The sequence below is a fragment of the Hypanus sabinus genome, chromosome 29 (genome assembly GCF_030144855.1).
Source record: "Hypanus sabinus isolate sHypSab1 chromosome 29, sHypSab1.hap1, whole genome shotgun sequence".
In the NCBI taxonomy this organism is placed as follows: domain Eukaryota; kingdom Metazoa; phylum Chordata; class Chondrichthyes; order Myliobatiformes; family Dasyatidae; genus Hypanus; species Hypanus sabinus.
In genome coordinates this window covers 10,753,086-10,773,118 of record NC_082734.1, presented here as the reverse complement: position 1 = coordinate 10,773,118, position 20,033 = coordinate 10,753,086, and the positions used below count along the sequence as shown (strand labels likewise).

Sequence of the window (20,033 nt, the reverse complement as noted above, 5' to 3'; positions counted from 1 at the left end):
TACTTACTTCCTGCCTGTTATGTTGCTGGTCTCCATCTCTGTCTGACCGTGCTGTCACACACAGATGTAGAAGGACCCTTCATTGCTGCTTCCGTATCAATTGTTTTTAACCAGTCATGGCTGTTAGCCCTGAGCCGAACACCTTCCCCCCACAAACCTGGTGGACCACTCTCAGTCTGATGCCCTCTACCCTTTGACCTGTTTGGCATGGGTGACCCTACCAAGAGCCAAAGCATAAGGCCCTGACTCCAGCCAACCCAGCTCTCTTGGGTCATTGAGGGACACATACCTCCAAACCTTACAACAGGGATGTGGTCCTCTTGGAGGAGAATGGGGTTGAGAGGGATAATAACTCAGCTATGATCCAATGGCGGTGCAGACCGAATGGGCTAAATGGCCCAATCCCACCCTGTATCTTGTGGACTATGTGTCAGTAGCGAATGGGGAGAATGAATGGATTTTATAAGTTGGGAATTAATGAGGAAAGATGATCCTCTGGATTCGAGGAACTGGGGAAATTTGATCCATTGGATGCTATATTGGTGATAAATAGGGAATTATACCGCTGAGATTCCATAAGCTGATGGTTAGTGGGGAAAGATGACTCACTGGATCCTATAAATTGCGACGGTTGAAATGAGCTGTTGCAGTAATGTATACATCCTGGGACTCACACAGTTTCATCTATTAATCAACGTGTTTCATGAGACCAGTTTCTATCTGCTGCAATATATCTTGCCCTTTCCTTTGCACTGCACCACTTCATCCTGGTGACAACGTCTTTTAAGAGCCTCATAGGAGACAGAAAGTTATTAACCAATGTCCAAGGATATAAATTTATAATGTTACTCTTCTTTGTACAGGAAGGTTTTCAATTCACCAGTTACGAATATAGAACACTGGATGAAATGATGAGGTCATTAGTTATGCACTCACTCTATCAAAATCTGACAAGCTTCTCTTTCCTCCTTCATTTACCTGCGTTTCTGTTCAATTCCCTTCGGCCAAAGTTTATTGACAGGCTACAGTCAGTAGCCACCTTATCAGCTACCTCCTGTACCTAATAAAATGATCTCAGCATGTATGTTCATGATTTTCTGCCTCTGTGGCCCATCCACTTCAAGGTTCCAGGTGTTGTGTTCCAAGTTTCACCTATCGCCTGGTGTTTCTCTCTCTGCTCCCCCCACCTTTCTAATCTAGTCCTCAGCTTTCTTCCTCCACCCCTGCCAAAGGGGTTTCGGCCTGAAACGTCATCTGTACTTTTTTCCTTAGATTCTGCCTGGCCTGCTGAGTGCCTCCAGTTGTTTTGTGCATTCAGGGATGGGTTTCTGCACACCACTATTGCAATGTGAGGTTGTTTGAGTTACTGTCGCCTTCCTGTCAGCTTGAACCAGTCTGGCCATTCTCCTCTGAACTCTCCCATGATCAAGGTCTTTTCACCCACAGAACTGTCACTTACTGGAGTCTTTTTTTCTGCACCATTCTCTGTAAACTCTAGAGACTGTTGTGCCTGAAAAGCCCAGGAGATCGGCAGTTTCTGAGATACTCAAACCACCCCATCTGGCACCAGAAATGAAAATCCCAGGAAATCTGCAGTTTCTGAGATACGCAAACCACCCCATCTGGCACCGGGCGTGAAAATCCCAGGAGATCAGCAGCTTCTGAGATACTCAAATCATCCCATCAGGCACCAACAATTATTCCACAGTCAAAATCATTTAAGTCACGTTCCTTCCCCAATCTGAAGTTTGGTCTGAACAACAGCTGAACCACGTGACTGTGTCTGCGTGCTTTTATGCATTGAGTTGCTGCCACGCGATTGGCTGATTAGATATTTGCATTAACGAGCGGGTGTATTTAATAAAGTGGCCACTGAGTCTATTTTTGATTGTGGAGGCATCACAGATTTTCTGTGGGATTGGTCCAAGGAGATAGTCAGAAGCTGGGTGGGGGTTGTACCTGAAAGTGACATTGCTGGCAGGACTTCTCACTGAGCAGGCTATGATTAATCCAAATTGATCATGGTAAATATCTTTGCCCATGCTACCAGTGGAGAGTCACTGGACTTGGGATGGGGCCACTCTTGTTGGAGAAGAAACAATTCATATTCCATCTGCATTGCTGCAACCTTTTGGCATTTCTCCAACTTCCAGTAATTCCTCCCCCTCCCCTTTCACTCTATACCCATTCCCCTTTCTGGCTTCCCTCTTATCCCTCCTCTTCTCCTCACCTTCCTTCCACTTCTCTTTCATGCCCCTCCTCCTTCCCTTTCTCCCATGGTCCACTTTCCTCTTTGATCCAATTCCTTCTTCTTCATCCCTTCACCCTTTCCACCTGTCACCTCCCAGCTTCTCACTTCATCCTCCCTCCCCAAGCCACCTACCTTCCCCCTCACCTGGCTTCACCTATCATTCCCACCTTCCCCACACACCCCCTCCCCACCTTCTTATTCTGGCTTCATCCCCTCTTCCACTCCACCCCTGATGAGGGGTCTCAGTCCAAAATGTTGACTCTTTATTCCTCTCCATTGATGCTGCCTGACCTGCCGAGTTTCTCCAGTGTTCTGTGTATGTTAGCAGGGAGGACAAGCTCTTTTGCTCAGGTCTATCAACTTGTCACTATTGCTCACGGAAGGCTTAAACAGAATGAACGCAGATTAAAGTGATTAACAGGATGCGGTCGCCCACTCCAGCGCCGTATGATTCACGGAGCCGTGATTAACACTGACAGACCAGTGGCTGACGGTGCACTTTTGGCTGCGATCCCTTTCTGTTAGAAATTCCAATCACCATTAGACACCCAGAGTGGGTTGAAAGGCCAAACGAACAGCAGATCCCAGTGGCCCTCTGAGCAGACTAATTCCATCAAACCACACACTCACCACTGCCTGCTTTACTGAACGAGCCTGTTGTGTGTCTGCATTGTGACTGCCTGTCTCCAGCTGACCAACAACCGCCTTCTGCTGCTTCTGCCGTGCTGCCTAGACAGTCAGAGACCACTTTATTAGCTACACCTGCTCGCTAATGTAAGTGTCTAATCAGCCAATCACGTGGCAGCAACTCAGTGCATAAAAGCATGCAGACATGGTCAAGAGGTTCAGTTGCTGTTCTGACCCAACATCAGGATGGGGAAGAAATGTGATCTAAGTGACCTTGACTGTGGAAACTGTTGATCAACTGGAATTTTCATGCACAACAGTCTCTAGAGTTACAGAGAATAACATGAAAAACAAAATTTAAAAAAATAATAGTTTTCTGGTGCCAGACAGGGTGGAATGATTGTTGGTGCCAGATGGGGTGGTTTGAATATTTCAGAAACTGCTGACCTTTTGAGATTTTCACACACAACAATATCTAGAGTTTACAGAGACTGGTGAGAAAAACAAAAAAAAACATCCAGTGAGCGACAGTTCTGGGGGTGAAAACGCTTTGTTGATGAGAGAGGTCAGGGGAGAATGGCCAGACCCGTTCAAGCTGGCAGGAAGCCGACAGTAACTCAAATAGCCACACGTTACAGCAGTGGTGTGCAGAAGAGCATCTCTGAATGCACAACACACTGAACGCTGAAGTGAATGGGCTACGGCAGCAGACGACCACACTGGGGGTTCCATTCCTGTACCTAATAAAATGGCCACTGAGTGCACAGTCAGTTACTGAGGTCCACACCCACAGATCCCCCAAAGTTGAAAGGGTTGTTGATAAGGCACATGGTGTGTTGGGCTTCATTAGTAGATGGGGGCTGAGATCAAGAGCCACAAAGTAATGTTACAGCTCGATAAAACGCTGGTTAGACCACACTTGAAATATTGCGTTCAGTTCTGTTCACCTCATTATAGGAAGGATTCAGAAGCTTTAGGGAGGGTGCAGTGGCGACTTACCAGGATTCTACCTGGATTAAAGAGCATGTCTTAGGATAATAGGCTGAGTGAGCTGAAACTTCTCTCTGAAGTGAAGGAGGATGAGAGGTGACTTGATAGGGGTGTATAAAATATTAATACATACAGATCAAGTGGGCAGACAAATATTTTTTTTCTCCCAGGGTGCAAATGACTAATATGAAAGAGCATAATTTTAAGGTGACTTGAGGAAATTATAGGGAGGATGACAGAGATACGGTTTTTACACAGAGGTGTGTGGAGCGTACTGCCAGTGGTGATGGTAGAGGCAGATGCATTAGGGACATTTACGAGACTGCTAGATAGGCAGCTGGATGATAGAAAAATGGGGAAGGGAAGGGTCCTGCCAAAGGGTTTCACCCCGAAACGTTGACTGTACTTTGTCCGTAGAGGCTGCCTGGCCTGCTGAGCTCCTCCAGCACTTTGTGTGTGTTGCTTAGGATTCCCAGCATCTGCCAGATTTTCTCTTGTTGGTGAGGGAAGGGTTAGATTGATCCTAGAGTAGGTTAAAGGTCAGCAGAACATCCTGGGCCGAAGGGTCTGCAGTGTGCTTGCTGAACTGAGTCCCACATTGTACATTTGATCTCAGGAGAGAGTTCCCTCTTTAAAGTTCAAGCCTCTCTTGAGCAATACATGATAGGATGCCAAATAAAGATTTAAAATCGCCTGTAGAGATCATCTCCTCTTTCGACCCAGTGCTACAATCCTGAACGCCTTTGGTGTTGGGCTCTGGGCTTCGATAACCCAACCCACATCCACCCTGTGGATGTCTGTGATTCTGTCCATCCTGCAGTGAGGGACTCGTGTCCCGAGTCACCAAAGCATTCCCCATCACTGATGAGGCCCAAGTCAGGGGTATAATGGAACATGCACCCTCTCCTTGCGTACAGCTGCCGCAGGAAACTCAATACGGCCCGGACAGACAGTCCACTCGACTTGCACCCATTCTCACATGTGCACACACATACTCAAACACGTACACACACTCACACACACATATAACACACATACACCTAAAGGCATTCACACCACACACCCACTCATATATGTACATACACACAAACACTCAAACATATGTACACACAAAGGTGGACACGTTCAGTCATAAACAATTATATAAGCATATCGCACACACCTATATGTCTGTCTACGAGGCCGTGACGGTAGGGAGGCACAGCAATGGAGCTGTTTGACTCACAGTTTCTGGGACCGATCCAAACGGAAGCAGAGGTGCTGTCTGTGTGGAGTTTGCCTGTTCTCATTTGACCGCGTGGATATTCCGGTTTATTCCCGCCTAAGATACGCTGCTGGGTTAACTGGTCACTGTAAATAGCCACTCAGTATTTGAACGTGGCCAATGGGTCAAAAGGAGAGCCAATGGGCAGGCAAGAGAGAGTAATTTGCAGGGATACAGGACAATTTGGGCATCAGGGTGGAGGTACGTCCCTACCAAAGGAGTGTAAAGCCCTCTGTCCCTCCGCTAGCCTGCAGGTCATCCTTAGGCAGGGTGTAGCCCCTGCTTAGCCCCCACCCACCCCCGATCAGGGTCACGTGAAGCTAAGGGAGCAGGTGGATGGTCGGATGAGCAGCCGGTGCAGATCACAAGTCCTGGTTGTGCAACCACTGACACCAGGCAGACATTCTCTGAAGAGTGTTGATCATGGCTGGGGTCACCCGTCTTGTAAAGACACTGCCCAGAAGAAGGCGATGGCAAACCATACGGGTAGAAAAATTTGCCAAAAATACTCATGCTCATGAGACCATGATTGCCTACAACACATGACGTGGCCCAAACTCAGCCTTTTCTCCTGGGAGAGATGGAGGATGAGAGGTGACCTGATAGAGGTGTATAAGGCGATGAGAGGAATCGATCATGTGGATAGTCAGAGGCTTTTTCCCAGGGCTGAAATGGTTGCCACAAGAGAACACAGGTCTAAGGTGCTGGGGAGTAGGTACAGAGGAGATGTCAGGGGTAAGCTTTTTACTCAGAGAGTGGTGAGTGCGTGGAATGGGCGGCTGGCGATGGTGGTGGAGGCGGATACGATGGGGTCTTTTAAGAGACTTTTGGATAGGTACATGGAGCTTAGTAAAATATGGGGCTTTAGGTAAGCCTAGTAATTTCTAAGGTAGGGACATGTTCGGCACAACCTTGTGGACCAAAGGGCCTATATTGTGCTGTAGGCTTTCTATGTTTCTGTAATGATGACGATGATAAGGAGGGGAGAATGAGAAAGACGGGATGCTGAGTGCTACCAATGGACTAATAAGCCTTTTCCATTGCATCAGTTTAAATTTATAGAGTCATACAGCACTGAAACTTGGTCCCTCGGCTCAAATGACCAAGATTACCAACTAAGCAGGTCCAATTAACCCAGATTTGGTGCACGGCCCTCTGAACCTTTCCTATCTGTTATACCCTTTAAATGTCATAAGTTACTTGCCTCAACCACTTCCGATGGCAGCTCAACGCGTACACCTACCACCCTCAGTTCCCGTTAAATCTCCTAAAGCTAAGTCTTCTAGTTTCTGGTTTCCCAAACCGTGGGGAAAAGTCTGCGTGAATCCGCGCTAACTATGCACCCTGTGATCTTACACTTCAGTTGTACTGTTTAAATGTATATGTGTATATATACATATATATAGCTCGGGTGCCTAAGGCTTTTGCACAGTACTGTAGTAATTTTATGTATTTCACTGTACACACACAAAAAAAATTGAAAACATATGTGAGTGATGATAAACCTCGTTCTGAAACGGGTCTCTATTGTGGACTGAGAGTGGGAAGGGGGCAGGGAGAGGGGATCCATGGTTGGGAAAAGGGGAAGGGAGAGGGGAAGGAGTGGGAAGCACCAGAGGAACATTCTGTAATGATCAATAAAATGATTGTTTGGAATCAAATGACCTGGTCAGGTGTCTCAGGGCTGGGTGTGTCTACACCTGCGCCACCCCCGCCCCTGGCACTCCTCCTCTGCCACCTGCCCCTCCTGCGGCACTCCACCCTCGCCATTCCCAACATCCTTTACTCCCGCCAGATTTACAAACTCACTCCTCTCTCCATGTTGACAAATACGGTACTGTGAAAAGTCTTGGGCAACACTAGTCAGATGTATGTGCCTAAAACTATAGTACAGTAATATACCCATATATACCGTACTACACCAGCACGAACACCTCAGGCATCTTTGGAATCTGTGCTGATTAATTTCCAATGATAATCAAAGTTCAAAGTAAATGTATTATCAAAGTGCATATATGTCACAATATACCACCCAGAGATTAATTTTCTTGCGGACATACTCAGCATAAGACTGCCCTGCAAAGAACCAGTGTGAAAAAGACAATAAACTGTGGAATTATAAAAATAAATAAATAAGTGATAAATACCAAGAACATGTGACGAGGAATCATTGAAAGTGAGTCCATTGTGGGAACAGTTCAGTGATGGGGCAAGTGAAGTTGAATAAAGTTGTCCCTAGTGGGTCAAGACTCTGACATTTGAGGGGTAATAACTGCTCCTGAACCTCTTGTGTAAGTCCTGAGGCTCCTGTACCTTCTTCTTGATGGCAGCAGTGAGACAAGAGTGCCTGGGTGGTGGGGGTCCCTGATGATGGACGCTGCTTTCCCGCGACAGCGCTCCGTGTAGATGTGCTGAATGGAGGTGTGGGTTAAACCCGTGATGGACTTGGCCGTATCCACTAATTTTTTGTAGGATTTTCCATCCAAGGGCATTGGTATTTCCATACCAGGCTGTGATGCAGCCAGTCAATATACTCTCGTCCACACATCCATAGAAGTTTTTTTGAAGTATTAGATGTTAAGCCTAATATCTGCAAACTCATAAGGAAGTAGAGGCGCTGCTGTGCTTTCTTTGTAATTGCACTTACGTGCTGGGCACTAGACACCTAGGAACCTAAGGTTGCTGACCCTCTCCGCCTTTGATCCCTCGATGAGGACCAGCTCATGGACCTCTGGTTTCTGGTCAATAATCAACTGTTTGGTTTTGCTGACATTGAGTGAGAGGTTATGGTTGTGGCACCACTCTGCCAGATTTTCGACCTCCCTCCTAAATGCTGATTTTGTCACCACCTTTGATCCGGTCAACGACAGGGGTGAGTGAAGAGCCAATGAGATGGTATCTGCTGCGCTGGGCCTAAGTCGCTTCTCAGCCACAAGTTGATGTGCTTTCATCACCAACCTCTCAAAACACTTCATCACAGTGGATGTTCTGGACGATAGGCGTTGAGGCAAATTGCCATGTTCTTCGCAGACACTTGTATAACTGGCCACTGCTTGAAGCAGGAGGATACGTCAGACTGCCGAAGCAAGAGGTTAAAGACTCCACCTGGTCATCAGCACAGATCTTAAGTACTTGGCCAGGAACCCCACCTGGGCCGGCTGCTTTCTGTGGGCTCACCCTCCTGAAGGATGCTCTCACCTTGGCCTCAGATGGCGAAATTACAGGGTCATCGGATTGTCCGTGATGGCTCCTCCATGTTTTGGAGGTCAGAACGAGCATAGAAGGCACTGGCGTCATATGTCGCTTGGTTTCATTTTGTAAGGGAGTGATAGCATTCAAGCCCTGCCATCACTGTCGAGCATCCTTCATTGATTCAAGTTTAGTTTGGAATTGCCCGTGAGGTAGCACTGGTTTCTTCCCACATCCCAAGTACATGCGGGTTGGTAGGTAAATTGATTAGGGTAAAACACCTCTAGTGAGGGTAGATGGTGGAAGACGTGCGGGAAAACAGGCTGTAAGAAAATAGGTGGGGGGTGGAATTTGGTTTTTCACTGATTATACTGTAATTCTTTGTTCTACTGTGAATGCCTGCAAGAAAATGCATCTCAGAGTAGCACATGGTAACCTATAGGTACTTTGAGAACACTGGACAGCAAAGATTTTTCTTCCTTAGCATTTTTGGGTGTATCCTATGGATTTTGGGCTGCTGATCTTGAAAATCGCCATGAAATTTTCTCACCATCCACAATTTTTCTGAAATCATCTATATTTGTTATTTCAAATCAGAATAATTGATGCCAAGATTAAGGAAGGCAATTTTTGTTGGTCCACAAGTCAAACAAGTCATCAATGACGGGCAATTCAAAGAATTTCTAATAGGACTGAAGAAGATCGCATGGAAAGCAATCAAAGATGTTTTTGAAAAGTTTCTTGGCAACTACAGAGCACCGGATTACGTGCAGCTGGTTGACATGCTTCAGGCACACAAAATCATGAAGTGCAACATGTCACTAAAGATACGCTTTCTGTATTTCCATTTAGAATTCTTCCCTGCAAATCCTGGCGCTGTCAGTGACGAGCACGGTGAAAGGTTTCACCGGGACATTGCAGTCATGGAGAAACGGTTTCAGGACAACCGGAATCCATCAGTACTGGCTGATTATTGTTAGACACTTAAGCGAGAAGCCTCAGACACCGAGTATAAATGAAGTTCATCAACAAAACGTTTTTAGCTGAGTTGAACTATTGCAAAGCATCAGCACTGTTATGCAATTAAACACATTATATTCAATAAAAGTTAATTTCTTATTTCTCCAAATCCATATGTGATACAAGTAGTATGAAATTATATTTGTGTTTGGCTTCAAGTAGTCTATCATAAATATTAAACATTTCTGAGGAAGCAACATTTTTGAAAGAAAATTGTTGTCCAGTACTATCAGCAAACGCGTCCTCTCCTACAGCAGAAGGGACGGTGGGCCAGCAAGAGCACCTGGTTCAATCCTGACCTCCATTGCTGTCTGTGTGGAGTCTGCATGTTCTCCCTGTGACTGGGTGGGATTACTCCAGGCGCTTCAGTTTCCTGCCTTGTCCCACAGGCGTGCAGGTTGGCGGCTTAATTGGCTGCTGTGATTTGCCCCTAGTGTGTAGCTAAACAGCATAATCTGGCAGAGATGATGGGGGTGTGGAGAGAATTTTAAATGAGGCTATAGAAATCTGCAGCATAATACAAGCCCCTTGACCCGCAGTGCTGTCTGGATTAGAAAGCATGCCTTATGATAATAAGTGAACTTAGACTTTTCTCCTTGGAGCGTTGGAGGAAGAGAGGTGACCTGATAGAGGTGAATAAGAAGAGGAGAGGCATTGATTGTGATAGGCTTTTTTCCCAGGGCTGAAATGGCTAACATGAGGGGGCATAGTTTTAAGGTGCTTGGAAGTAGGTACAAGGGGGATGTCAGAGGTAAGTTTTTCACACAGAGAGTGGTGGGTCATGGAATACACTGCCAGCGACTATGGTAAAGGAGTCTTTTCAGAGACTTTTAGATAGGTACATGGAGTTTAGAAAAACAGAGGGCTATGCGGTAAGGAAATTCTAGGCAGTTTCTAGAGTAGGTTACATGGTCAGCACAACATTGTGGGCCAAAGGGCCTGTGATGTGCTGTAGATTTCTATGTTGTATGTTAGCTCTATGTCGGTGACAGTTCAAGATGGTGACTCAGCCCCATCAGCCCAAGGCAGGTTAGGCAAAGATATAAAATGCCAGTCTAGCAAAAGACTCCCTTGTCTGTTTGAATGAGGGTAAAAATATATCATGTTAAAAAGTCTGAGATAGATATTATGGGATCTTTTATAACAGCTGGAACAGGGTTAACAGGAAAGCCGTTATGGGACTGGGCACTGGTCTTGGCTAGCTCGTTGCTGCTTCGGAGGTTTCACACTCAGTGACTGCTTCATTGGGTACACCTGTACACCATCTCATTAATCAGCCAATCAGGTGGCAGCAACTCAATGCATAAAAGCATGCAGACGTGGTCAAGAGGTTCAGTTGTTGTTCAGCCCAAACATCAGAATGGGGAAGAAATGTGATCTAAGTGACTTTGACCGTGGAATGATTGTTGGTGCCAGACTGGATAATTTGAGTATCTCAGAAACTGCTGATCTCCTGGGATTTCTATGCACAACAGTCTCTAGAGTTTACAGAGAATGGTGCAAAAAACAAAAAAAACATCCAGTGAATGACAGTTCTGTGGGTGAAAACGCTTTCTTTAATGAGAGAGGTCAGAGGAGATTGACAAGAGTGGGTCAAGATACCAGGAAGGCAACAGTAACTCAAATAACCATGTGTTACAACAGTGGTGTACAGAAGATCTCTGAATGCACAGCACATCCAACCTTGACGTAGATGGGCCACAGCAGCAGAAGGCCACACCGAGTCCCACTCCTGCACCTAATAAAGTGATCACTGAGTGTAGGTCATATATTATTCTGATAACAATATATCACCGGCTGGGAATTGTTTTAGAGTGGTTGAAACCCAACAGTAGTTTTCTGGCCGGTGCACTGTATACAGGATCAGAAAATGTCAGTGGCCATGGTAAATCAACAAAGTTCCACAGGCACATTTAACCCAAAGGTTCAAAGTACACTTATCACCAAAGTGTGTATGCAGTACACAGCCCTGAAATGCATCTTCGCCACGGACAGTCACAAAACAAAGAACAGTGGAGCCAACCCGCCCAAAGAAAAACATCAAACATCGAACACACAAAGGACAACAAAAAATAGCAAAAACACAGGATATAAGACACAAAATCAATAGGCATATTTCAGTTCAGTTCAGCTGTGTCCACGGTGAGGTCTGAATTTTATGCAAATTCGAAGCTTAAGAGAAATGTTTCTGTGTGCTACAAATTCAGCAAATTGCTATCTTGTTAACATACCTTGATTTAAATATTACACTCTGACACCATCGTAAATTTTACCAGTGTATTCCTCAACGGTGCTTTCAGTTCGTTATCTGTCTCTGCTGCAGCTCAGGTACTAAAGCCCTCAGGTCATCATGCCTGTCGCTTCCAATGGCTTTGCACTGCACTTTGTTCAAACTGATCCACCTTGGCAAACAATGGAGTCGAGCACATTCCTTTGGGCTAAGAGATGGAGCTATATTGGGGCAGCACTTGCGAGCTACCCTGTCACATTCAGATGTGTCGGCTGTTGAAGCAAATGACGCAGTTTACTGTAAGTTTTGGTCCATGGGTGGTAAATAATCTTGTGTCTTGAAACAATAGATCATTTATCACCCTCATAATCTCGTCTTCCAGCCTCACCTTTCACGTAGGCTTTAAGACCGTAAACGAAGGAACAGAATCAGGCCATTAAGCCCGTCAAGTCTAGCCGTGCTTCTAACTATGGTGTCCGTTCCTTTGGCTCTTTGCAGTTGAGGGTTCTGGATTCCTCCCCCTTCCAAAGCTCTCTAACTTGACCTTTCACCCCACTCAGAAACCACTCCTTGTGCGAATGTTAACAACTGCAACCCCAGCAGGTTGAAAAGGTGCATCCTCCATAGGTGCTGCCTGACCTGCTGAATTCCTCCAGTATTGTGTGTGTGTGCTGAAATACCAGAGCCCTGAAGTCCTGAGCTTTCCAAAGATTTGGGGATGTGATCTAAAATCCCTCCATGACATTGGGTGCATTATTTATACTAAACTTGCTTACTAAAATAAGACTATTCAGCCCATTGAGTCCATACTGGCTCTCAAAAGGGTAATCCTGTCAATAATATTTCCCCCCTTTACTTCCCTGCAGATCGGTAACCTATTCTATTCTCCCTCGCATTCCCATTAGCACCCCCCCCCAATTCTTTTACCACTGACTATGTTGTTGTTCAGACCAAACATCAGAATGGGGAAGAATTGGTCATGTCTGCATGCGTTCATGCTTTAAGTTGCTGTAATATGCTTGGCTGATTTGATATTTGCATTAGGTGTGCAGGTAGAACCTAATAAAATGGCCACTGAGTACACATGACTCCATACCCAAATGAATGTGGTCGACTCTTAACTACCTCCTGATATGACCTAGCAAGTTAGTCTGAAGGTCAACCACTTTATTAAAGCCACAGAAAGAGTATGTAGGCCATCTTACATTGACATCAGCACAGACTCAGGCACTGGAAACTCTCTCCAGCTGGCTCTATCTCTCAAAGTTCTCCTCACAAACAGCTGGGGTTTGTTCTCCAAACACTCTCACAGACTAGTGTCAGTCGTAGCCCTGTCAGAGTCTCACCTTCAAGGTCTCAGAACTCTTTAATGTAATCTACCGATAGGACAGACCCACCAGAGACCCTTGGTGGCAAACAATTGAAAGTAATGGCCTCGGACTCCTAATGTTGTCTCCAGACCCAGACAGACAGACGTACTTTATTGATCCCGAGGGAAACTGGGTTCTGACCCAATGGATCAGAAGTAGGAAGTCTCCCACGGGTCACCATCCTCCCTGAGCTGAGTAATCATTATCCAACCTGTTCAAAGTTCAGAGTAATTTTATTATCAAAATTTGTTCATTATATACTGAGTCGTATGATGTGGGTGATCATGGTCTATCCGTGACCATAATTGTTCTTGCCAAATTTTTTCTACAGAAGTGGTTTGCCATTGCCTTCTTCTGGGCAGTGTCTTTACAAGGCGGGTGACCCCAGCCATTATCAATACTCTACAGAGATTGCCTGGTATCAGTGGTCGCATCACCAGGACTTGTGACATGCACCGGCTGTTCATACGACCATCCACCACCTTCCCCCATGGTTTCATGTGGCCCTGATCGAGTTGGGAGGGTAGGGGGGCTAAGCAGGTGTACCCCCTTGCCCAAGGGTGACCTGCACGCTAATGGAGGGAAGGAGTGCCTTACACCTCCTTTGGTAGAGACATATTAGAGAGATATTTAAAAACTGCCACCCCATTATTAAGCTATGTACCATATACTACCCTGCGATTTATTTTCTTGTAGGCATTCACAGTAAATACAATGAAACACAATGAAGTCAATGAAAAATTACACACAAACAAAGCTGTTGCACACACTCGACACAGAGACTGATACCCATCACCAAAAGTAGTGTGGTTTCCAAACCATGGACCATTTGCCAAAGTCTTAAACAATGTGGCTGTCATGGTGAGTTTTCAGCAGAAATATGAGATTCATTGCAAAGAATAAACACAGCTGACATCATCTTCATCAGCCTCATAAACACAAGAGATTCTGCAGATGCCTGAAATCTTGAGCAACACACACACGATGCTGGAGGAACCCTGCAGCTCAGGCTGCGCCTACAAAGGGGAGTAAACAGTATGTGTGTCAGGCTGAGGCAGTTCATCGCGACTGAAAAGAAAGGGAGCTGAAGCCAGAAAAATAAGGTGAGGGGGAAGGTGGGACGTGAAATGAGAAGTTGGGAGGGATATAGGTGGAGGAAGTAAAGAGGTGAATAAGAAGGAATCTAAGAGGAGAGGTTAGTTGATAACAGGAGAAAGGGAAGAAGGAGGGGCACCAGAGAGAGGTATTAGGCAGGTGAGGAGAAGAGAAAGGGTGAGAGGGTAAACAGAATAGGGAATGAAGAAGGAGAGAAGGAGGGAGGGAGGAGAAATTACCAGAAACTAGAGAAATTAACATTCATGCTATCAGGTTGGAGCTACCCAGACAGAGTATAAGGTGTTGCTCCTGTAACTTAAATTTGGCCTTATTTCAGCAATAGAAGCAATGGATGGACATTCACAAGTCTACCAGCTACAAAGACATCTGTATTAGCTAAAGTCACCCCATACAATCTTAATGGTGTAAATTCCCTATTCAAACTGAGGACAGTCTCCACGTTATGTAATTCCACTATCACACTGAGTTGAATTAATTCAACAGCTCAAAACTGGGCATCAATGAGGCACTGTCTAGCTTCTGCAGTACCACAATACACGTAGCTCGAGACATCTATTAGTAAGACTAAAGACTAGCTTTATTTGTCACATATACTTTGAAACATCTAAACTTACCATGAAATGCATTATGTGTGTTAATGGCTGAGATAGTCTGATGACGTGCTGGGGGCAGCCCACAAGCATCAGCATTCTGCCAATGCCAACGTGGCATGCCCACAACGTACTAACCCTAACCCGTATGTCTTTGGAATGTGGAAACCAGAGAGCCCAGAAGAAACCATGTAGTCACAGGGAGAACAAATGAACTCTTTACAGACGGTGGTGGCAATTTAACTCAATCACAATCACTGGCACTGCAAAGCATTATGCCAACTGTTCCACCCCCATATATCCATGATACTATTAATACAATCAGGCCAAGATTCCAACCCTGGTTCAATAAAGAATGTTGAAGAACTTGCAGTGAGTAAAGCCAGGCCCTACCTAACAATGGAGTCCCTACCCAATGAGGCTACAACACACAGGGTATTGACAAAGTAACCAGAAAATTAAACATGCCATAGACAAAGCTAAGAGATCAGGGAAAAGAGGATCAATGGCTGTCCACTTAACCTATGCCTTTATCATCTTCTACATTTCTATTGAGCCATCTGTCATCCTCCTTCACTCCAACGGGAAAAGCTGAAGCTCTCTCAACCTATCCTCATAAGACATGCTACTCAATTGGGGCAGCGACCTGGTGAGTCTCCTCTACACCCTCTCGATAGCTTTCACAACCTTCCTATAATGAGGTGACCACAACTGAGCACGATATTCTAATCAGGGTTTTATTGAACTGCAGCGTAACCTGGCTGCTTCACTTCATAAAACCCTCGATCCAATCGTGAACTCCAGATGTGATATCAGGAGCATGGCATCAAGGAGCCCAGAGGATCTGAAGCCTACAATAATCAGGAGCACAAATACTACAATGGGTGAAATCATACCAAGGATGGAAGATCAGGCAACACTTAACCTGTGAATCTGCTTGGGTTGTCTATCGTGTCCAGTGCTCCTGATGCGGCCCCCTCTACGTTGGTAAGACCCGTCATAAATTGGAGGGTTGCTTTGTCGAGCAACTCCGCTCTATCCACCACAAGTGGGGCTTCCCATTGGCCAAACATTTTAATTCCAACTCCCATTCCTGTTCTGACATGTCAATCCATGACCTCCTCTTGTGTCAAGTTAAACGGTGGAGGAGCAACACCTTATATTCTGTCTGGGTAGCCTCCAACCTGATTTCTCCTTCCAGTAAATAAATTCCCCCCCCCCTTCCTCTAGTCCTCAGTCTGAACTTTCACTGCATCTCACCTGCCTATTACCTCCCTCGGGGCTCCTCCTCCTTCCTTTTCCCCTACGGTCCACTCTCCTCTCCTATCAGATTCCTTCTTCTCCAGCCCTTGACCTTTCCCACCCACCTGGTTTGACCTATCACCTTCCAGCACAGTGTCTTTCCCCTCCCCCCACCTTTTTATTCAAGCATCTTCCGACTTCCTTCTCAGTCCTGGTGAAGGGTCTCAACCCGAAACATTGACTGCTCACTCTTTTCCATAGATGCTGCCTAACCTGCTGAGTTCCTCCAGCATTTTTGTGTGCTGCTGGCTAGAAGGTGATGGGTGAAGCCAACTGGCAGGGAAAGGTGAAGGGCTGGAGAAGAAAGAATCTGACTGGGGAGGAGAATGGACCATAGGAGAAAGGGAAGGAGAAGGGGACCCGGTGATAGGTAGGTGAGGAGAGGTAAAAGGCCAGAGTGGGGAATAGAAGAAGAGGGGAGATTTTAAAAAATTATTTGAAGGAGAAATTAATATTTATGCCATCAGGTAGGATCTTCCCCAGATGGAATATAAAGTGTTGCTCCTCCACCCTGAAGGTGGTCTCAGCTTGGCACAAGAGGAGGCCATGGGCCAACATGTCAGAATGGGAAAGGGAAACGGTATTAAAATGTTTGGCAGTCGGGAAGTTCTGTATTTGATGGATGGAGTGGAGTTGCTTGATGAAGTGGTCCCCCAATTTACGACAGGTCTTACCAATGTAGAGGAGGCCGCCTCGGGGGCACCAGACACATTAGTTGGCCCCAGCAGATTCACAGATAAAGTGTTCCCTCACCTGGAAGCACTGTTTGGGGTCCTGAATGGAGGTGAGGGAGGAGGTGAATGGGCAGGTGTAGCACTTGGGCCGCTTACAGGGGTAAGTGCCGGGAAGGAGGTTAGCGGGGAGGGTCGAATGGACAAGGAAATTACAGAGGGAGCAATCGCTGTGCAAAGCAGGTGGGGGGGGGGAGAGGTAAAAATATGTTTAGTGGTAGGATCCTTTTGGAGATGGCAAATGTTGCAGAGAATGATGTGTTGGATATGGAGGCTATGGGGTGGAGAAGAGGAACTCTATCCCTGTTAATGTACAGGAATATGGATGGGCACAGATGTTTGGGAAATGGAGACGAAGATAAGAAGAGGGCAAGAACAGCATCAATAGTGGAGGAAGGGAACCCTCATTCTTGAAGAAGGAAGACATCTCTGATGTCCTGGAAAGGAAGGCAGCATTCTGGGGGCAGATGCAGTGGAGGCAAAGGAAATGAGAAATAGGAGTAGCATTTTTGCAGTAGGTATGCTGGGAAGAGGTATAGTCAAGATAACCTTGGGAATCGGTGGGTTTATAAAAGATGTCAGTTGTCAGTTTGTCTCCAGAGATGGAAACAGATTGAGAAAGAGAAGCTGCCAGTGGTTTTGACCTTTAGGACATATTTCCTTCTTGAAAAAGGATCTTCAAGAAAGATCCCTGAAAAAGGATCTCCCTTTTGTTCTGAATGCAGTGATCAAAGCAAGGCATTCAGACCTGACTGCTGATTAGCTTACGGAGGTTCTGCTCCCTGTGATTGTCGGGGGATCGTTCCAATATTTAAGGGATTGTTCTTTCCAGCCATCTGTCCTCTGGCATTTACCCATTGTCATTTTACCTATATATCAAGAGCAATACTCACAAAATGCTGGAGGAACTTAACAGGTCCCCGATGAAGGGTCTCAGCCCAAAACACCGACTGCTAATTCCCCTCCACGTATGCTGCCTGAGCTGCTGAGTTCCTCCAGCATTTTGTGTGTGTGTTGCTCAGGATTTCCAGCATCTGCAGAATCTCTTCAAAGTTCAAAGTAAATTAATTACCAAAGTACGCATGGCACCATATAGTACCTAATATTCATTTTTTGCAGAAAACTAAGAAATATAACAGAGTCAAAGGAAAAAATGTACACAAAGACTGACAAACCACCAGTATACAAAAGTCAAACTGTGTAAATAAAAATATATAGATAGATGGATTGATTAATTGATTGGTAGATAGAGAGATACATAAATAAATAATAAATATATAAACAGAAAGGTAGACAGATAAATATATTTAAATAAATAAATACACAAATAACCAAACAGGTAAATAATTTTAAATCAATTAATAGACAGATAAATCAATGCAGATAAATAAATCGATGCATTGATTAATTTAAAAAAACGAGTGGTGTGTGATTACCTACGTATCGAACAGGTAATCATTTGAACCTGGGGGTGAGTATGTAAACGAGTTGGAGAGCTGGGTCTAATTCTTTACAGAGTTTACACAGGAAGATGGGCCGAATGCTAGAGACTGTAACACTGGATGATTCCCGTTCCCTAATCCAGGGTCATTGTGACAGATGCCTTCAGGACTACTGACCGATCAATTTCCCAACATTCTACCCCACGATCTCTAGCCGCAGCTTGTTAATTAAATTGAACTGCGACGGGAGGGCGGCGGTAGCGGTCTTTCGATTCTATTTGCAATCTGCTGTCAAACGTCAGGGGTTGAGAATGGGGCAGGTGACCAAGAGACAAACAGAAGCAGAGTGAGACCAAACCCTTGAGTGATAGATTGCAGGGGACGCTGTCGCTTCTGCCCCGTTACTGGGCGAGTGCGAGCGATCGTCATTTATTTAGCTTAATCACATCCATTAACGCTGTAAGAACCGGAGAGCACCGCGAAACAGCCTCGGCTCCAACAGGTCCCCGATTAACTGCACGCAGCCTGTTAGAAAGGGACGACTCGTGAATAATCTAGAACATAGGACTGTGGGCTTCTCATTCTGGTTGTTTTGCAATGCACCGGCATCTGTTGAGACTGCAGCGTGTACAACTGTGCACTGCAAGCCTTTCCGAATATAAACTGTTGCTGTACTCACTCGCGCGTCTGTGTGTCCGTCTGCCTGCGCGCGTATCGCCGTGTGCTTCTGTCTGTGCTTACTGTGTATGTGAGAGTATTTATGTGTTAATGTGTGAGAACGTGAGAGTGTGCGTTTACGTGTGAGACATGGTACGTGGTGAGAGTGTTTATGTGTGTATAAAGAAGAGAGAGCATGTTTGAGTGTGTGTGTTAGTGTGTGCGTGTGTCTGCACGGTAACACCACTCACCTCCAGATTTTCAATGCTGTCCTTCAGGGAGTGGACGGTCTGCTCCAGATCTAACACTGTCCAGTCAGATTCCTCAGTCCCGTCTTCCAAACTGTTTCGCCCAAGGTCCCATGCGTATTCCTCGGGATTGTTTTGAAAGAAGCTCAGTTCCTGGCCATTCTCGCATTGGCTGAGCTTGCTGGTCAGTTCCCTGATGGTCTGCTGGTCGCTGGCGATCTGCTTCTCCTGCTGGGTGACCATCTGGCGGAGATGGTCGGCCGTACTCCTCAGCAGCAGCAGATCCTCCCGGATCGACGGGGAAGGGCAATCCTGAGCCAAAGGCAGACAGAGGAAGCGACTGGCAGTGCCCATGAGTGAATCCGAGCCATATCCGAGCCCAGAGCTCACGGAAGCTTTGCCAGCACCAGGATCGATGGCAGTGCCCTGGCTTGGGGTAGGTGCGGGAACACCGGCTCGACCCATATCAGCACCGCGGGCAGCTCCAGCGCCGCTTTGGGTTGCAAGCAATGCTCCGGCTTCATTTTCAGCACCAGGGACAGATCCCGGAAATCCCGGGGCGATGCTTGCAATGATGCAGATCACTGCACCTAGAAATGCAAGCATCCCTGCCCCTAGCAGGATGGTTAGATACTTCAGGGTGACGGAGTTTGTGCAACAACAACCCGAGAAAGAATCAAGTTAAAATGAAAAACAGAAATCCGCAGTTTCGGAGACCGAGGTGGGATTCTGCCGGATTGCAAGTGCAGTGGCAATCCCTTACAACCATCTGTCAATCACAGCCCCTCGAAGACGTCATTGATTCCCGGAGGAGCGACCCACATTCTTAAAAGGGAATTCTTCTCGGTGAACAATAATCCTTAAAGGGGCAACACATCTCGGGTCCAATCGTCTGAAGAAAAAAAAATGCGCGAGCGTGTAGCATTTCGGCAACGTGTTTCAAAATGAAATTTGCAATGGAAAGAATCTCCAGGAGGAATTGGAGGGAAACGGCCTGCGGCTGAAA

General features: G+C 46.0%; 1 protein-coding gene across 1 annotated transcript in view; it reads right to left on the bottom strand.

Annotated features, from left to right (window-relative positions):
• The window catches only part of LOC132382973 (neuronal pentraxin-2-like), a 67,623-nt gene extending 47,963 nt beyond the window's left edge, over nt 1–19,660 (bottom strand). The window contains exon 1 of the mRNA XM_059953592.1: nt 19,031–19,660. Coding sequence (XP_059809575.1) covers nt 19,031–19,633 — 603 coding nt within the window. The 5' untranslated portion in view covers nt 19,634–19,660. The remainder of the gene's footprint in view (nt 1–19,030) is intronic.
• Between the last annotated feature and the right edge of the window lie 373 nt (nt 19,661–20,033).